Below are 5,000 nucleotides of genomic sequence, written 5' to 3' on the forward strand. Positions count from 1 at the left end.
CGAAATTCCGAATGGAAAGAGTTTCAATTCAAAGTAATGCCATAATACGAATGCTAGGTGGTGGTGTTCTATGTACGTTCAATGGGTGGTGTAGATTAAATTCAAAGAAATTCAAGGTAATGGCACCACCTAGTGTTCGTATTATGGCATTATTTTGAATTGAAAAGCCTGGTTTTTACTAACGTTACACGCTAACTCTGCTAGTTAGCCTCCGTTACGCTGGCAGATTAGAGGGGGTGGAGGGGTGTGTGTGTGAGTGGGGGGGGTGACCAGGATGATCTGCAGCTGGAAGCAGAGGCCTCCTCATGTAGGTGACTGGTGTTGTACCCAAAACACACACACACAGAAACACACACACACACACTGAGGCCCAGCCTGTCTGTCATATTCTCCATAGAAGATGTCTGGTGTTGTCAGTGTCCATAGCCCTGCTGAGTGAGGGACATGGGTGGGATGGTGTTGAGGAAATCGCCATGAATTAGCGCTGTTAACATATTATTTCTGTGCTGTTACCAAGCTATTGCAATAGTACAATTGTATTACCAGGTGTTAGCAACAATTATAGGCATTTCTTTCTTGTTGACCCCCCCTGTAACTCTACAGATGGGTTTCTCCCTCTGGAGTAGTGTTTCTCAATGGTTGCTCCCACCTGCCAGGGGGCCCCCGATTGGCCAAAAGTCAGAATTGTCACAGAATTGTGACGAGATGCAATATTGAGAACAGCTTTAAAATCTGCTCAATACTCCTCTCCACAGCTGGCAGACATGTTATCCTTTATGCCTAGCTTGTAATAATGACACTGTCTATGTAAATTCATTGTAGAAATTTGCCTTCCCGGGGGCCACCAGCAACCTGTAGCCGAGGGGCCCCGGCCTATCTTAATCCAACCCTGTCTACTGTAGGGGGCGTCTGTTCAAAAAAGGTTAAGGGGGCGCTGTGGTTCAGCACGCTAAGCCCCCCACATTTGAGCTTGCATGCCCACCCACGGGGACCCCGGTTCGAGTTGGGCCGGAGTCATTTCCCAATCCTCCCCTGTTTCTCTGTCCCAGTCGCTTCCCGGCCACCTATCTGCGACTGTCCTGTCAAATAAAGACATAGAAGCCCCTTTAAAAAATACAAATAAAAAAATAAAAGGTCAAGACCCACTGCTGGTGGAGAACCACTGCTCTCCTCTGGATATAACCGTTTCCCAGTGCTGTCGTCTCTCAGCAGGCGTCTCTTCCATCCTGTCATCTGCTCTAGAGGAGGCTACCTGGCATTCTCCATCTCTTCAGCCCCGCTGAGTGTGAATGCCATGGGGGGGCGGTGGTGACTGTTGACGATCCGCAAGGTTGGTCAGGGGAGTAGTTTCTCTCCCCCATCCTCCTCCATGACTGAAATACCCTGAGCATGGTACCATCCCACTGCACTGCTCTGTTGGGGCGCCATTGGAGGCTGCCCCCCTTGCACGGGTGAGGCATAAATGCAATGTTTTGTGCAGTTTGCACTTGTGTGCCGTGGAATGCTGTATCACAATGACAGTCACAGTGTTTCCCAGTTGGGCTTTCAATTTCCCTTCACTTCCCAGTGCTGTCGTCTCTCAGCAGGCGTCTCTTGCACCCTGTCATCTCTTCAGCCCCGCTGAGTGTAAATGCCATAGGGGGGTGAGGGGGCGGTGACTGTTGACGACCCGCCAGGTTGGTGGGGGGAGTAGTTAGCCAGTGCTCTCCCCCATCCTCCTCCATGACTGAGGTACCCTGAGCATGGCACCGATCCCGCCGCACTACTGCACTGCTCCCTTGGGGCGTTGTTTGAGCGCTGCCCCCTTGATTCGGGTGAGGCATAAATGCAATTCCGCTGTGTGCTGTGAAGTGCTGGTTCCCATTGACATCTGCCATGTTGGTGGGGGGAGTAGTTCACCACTGCTCTCCCCCATCCTCCTCCATGACTGGTATGAGGTACCCTGAGCATTGCACCGTCCCATAGCACGGTTGCACTGTTCCCTTGGGGCGTTGTTTGAGCGCTGCCCCCTTGATCGGGTGAGGCATAAATGCAATTCCGCTGTGTGCTGTGAAGTGCTGGTTCCCATTGACATCTGCCAGGTTGGTGGGGGGAGTAGTTAACCAGTGTTCTCCCCAATCCTCCTCCATGACTGAGGTACCCTGAGCATGGTACCGACCCCATTGCACGGCTGCACTGCTCCCTTGGGGCGTTGTTTGAGCACTGCCCCCTTGATCGGGTGAGGCATAAATGCAATTCCGCTGTGTGCATGCTGTGAAGTGCTGTTCTCCATTGACAATGGGAGTTTCCCATCCCAGGTGCTGCTTCCACGTTCGCTAAAGATGTGTGTTCTCTGCTTCAGCTGCCCTGCTGTGTGTGTATGCCATGGGTGGTATGGTGTTGACCAGTATGAACTGCAGCGGCCGCCTCCTCTCCTCTCGACAGCAGCGGCACCGCACGTAGCGTGCGAAGGCGGCGCGGTACGTCCTGTTGAACAGCGTGTAGACCAGCGGGTTGACGGCCGACGACAGGTAGCCCACCCACACGAACACGTCCAGGAGCACCCCCATCAGGTGTGGAGGGCACACTGCAGGGTCACACACCACCTAGAAAGACAAAGGTACTATAAGTAATAATTATAGTTACGAGAACACACACACACACACACACACACACTCTCTCTCTATCGACGTATATGACGCTGGTCCCCTTAACAAGACTATCCTCAATCACCTAATGACACACACACACGCGCACACACACACACACACACACACACACACACACACACACACACACACACACACGCAAACACACACACACAAACACACACACACACACACACACACACAAACACACACGAACATACACACACACACACACACACACACACACACACACACACACACACACACACACACACACACACACACACACACACACACACACACACACGCACACACACACCACCTGAAAAGGCAAATGTACTATAATCAGGGTTTTAAATTAACACCAGCCAACTGGCCAAATGCTGGTGAAATGTCTGTTCGGCTGAAGAAAAGAAAGCACACTAGCCATTTTGACTTGTAGTAAGTGTATATTTGGCTAGTAAGATTTAACATCTACTAGCCAAATTTGACTGGTGGTGTCAAAAGTTAATTTACAGCCCTGACTATAATTAATAGTTATATTTTCGCGAACACAAACGGGTCAAAGACGTGCAAAATGGCATTGTCATTCAGTGTAATGGATACCTTCTGCTGACTGTAACGGTAAAAAAAACATGATTTTTAAATTGTTTCAAGTGAATGGATGACAGCCGAGGCTTTCATGAATTCACTGGAAAAAAATAAAATAAAAGAGTCATGTTTTTTACAGTTATAGTCAGCAGAAGGTATCCATTACACTGAATGACAACTTAATTTTGCACGTCTTTGACCCAAACACACACACTCACACACACACACATTCATGGAGTCTACCCTACCTCCAGTACGTTGGTGAAGAAGAATGGGCACCACATGGCGACAAACAGGAAGAATACGATGCCCAGCACTTTAGATGCCCGCTGCTCATTGGTTATGGACTGCATGCTGCGCCGACCCCCAAACAAACCACCGACCGCGGCACCGCCAACGCCAAGGCTACCAACGCCGGCACTGCCACCGCCAACGCCAACCACCCCTGGAGCCGCCGCCGATGACCCTGTCAAATTAAGTTGAATCTAGTACTGTAGTAGGAAATGGATCGCACTCAATTTTTCTTCTTTCTTGTTGTTTTCTTTTTATTTTAACATTGCAGGGACTGACATGACAGACGTTTCGGCTGCACAGAGCCTTCTTCAGTGTCACTATTACTTCAGAGACGCACCAACAAGACGGAAGAGCGCGGTGTGTGAAAGATAACAATGAAATTAAATTGTTTTGAAATTGAATAGTTAACCTGGTTACACGGCCCCTGTTATGAATATGCTGTTACCAAGCCGTAATGTATTACTAAAGGCCCTGTGCACTGTCATAGTGGTGTAAAGAAGTTTACCGCACACTTGTTTGACGTTTTACTTATTTATTCAGAGCAGAATTCAGAACTTCTTTCTTTTGGTGTCTACACATGAGTTTGTATATTAGGTGTCTCACCTCCCGAACTGTTCCCGTTCCCGTTCCCGTTCCCGTTCTCGTTCTGGGCCCCGACGTAGCCTGCGCTGAGAGAGCGCTGATGGAACAGACGCTCGGATGAGCACACTGAGCCTCGCGGCGGGATCGAGGAGGGGAGGAGCCCCAGGGTGGTCGACGCCCACTTGGGGCGGGGCACAACCAGCTGGTCCAGGGTCCAGAAGTGGCGCCCCCCTGTCGCTGACCTGGACATCATAAAAATAAAAGCCTAACTATTGAACAGCGTCATTGCAAAATGATGTATATCTGTTTAGAACATTTTGGGAAATTGACATTTTTGTATTGAGCATTGCATTAAATTGCATTGCAAAAGGCATTTTATATAGGTTTAAAAAGTATCTTCTCAAAATATTTGAATAGCAAGGATTCACACATGATGGAACATCTGAACATCTGGTCATTTCCAAAAATAAAATGCAGAAGTCAAAAAATGGCGCTTTTGCAACAAAACTCTTCATTTATATAACACAATTCATACAAGACATGCAGCCCAATGCACTTACCAGTTACAGTAGATTAACAACAACAACAACAACAATATTTAAGAAAAGAGTAATAATTAAATAAAATGAAAATAACTAAATTAAAATAAAATCAAATAAGTAGAAGAGGTTGATTGAAAAAGGGTTTTTTAGTGCTTCCAGGCGTGTTTTGAACATTTTTTGGGCTGGAAACCATCAGCCTCATCTGGCAACCCTGGTTGGAGTGTGCATGTGTAGCGCTTGATGTCCTTGTGATGTCCTTGTGTACATGTATTGTGTATTGGGTTGTATACTTTATATCTTCATGTTGGCTGTAACAAGTTATGATGGTGGTGAGAGTGATTTTTCCTTTGGGGACAATAAAGGC

General features: G+C 47.9%; 1 protein-coding gene across 1 annotated transcript in view; it reads right to left on the reverse strand.

Moving 5' to 3' along the window:
- Positions 1-2,315: 2,315 nt before the first annotated feature.
- Positions 2,316-5,000, reverse strand: part of htr2ab (5-hydroxytryptamine (serotonin) receptor 2A, genome duplicate b) — a 33,763-nt gene continuing 31,078 nt past the window's right edge. The window contains exons 5-7 of the mRNA XM_063211946.1: positions 4,172-4,336; positions 3,467-3,614; positions 2,316-2,585 (exon numbers count right to left, since the gene is read on the reverse strand). Coding sequence (XP_063068016.1) covers positions 2,316-2,585; positions 3,467-3,614; positions 4,172-4,336 — 583 coding nt within the window. The remainder of the gene's footprint in view (positions 2,586-3,466; positions 3,615-4,171; positions 4,337-5,000) is intronic.

Source organism: Engraulis encrasicolus, chromosome 12, assembly GCF_034702125.1.
Source record: "Engraulis encrasicolus isolate BLACKSEA-1 chromosome 12, IST_EnEncr_1.0, whole genome shotgun sequence".
Lineage (NCBI taxonomy): Eukaryota > Metazoa > Chordata > Actinopteri > Clupeiformes > Engraulidae > Engraulis > Engraulis encrasicolus.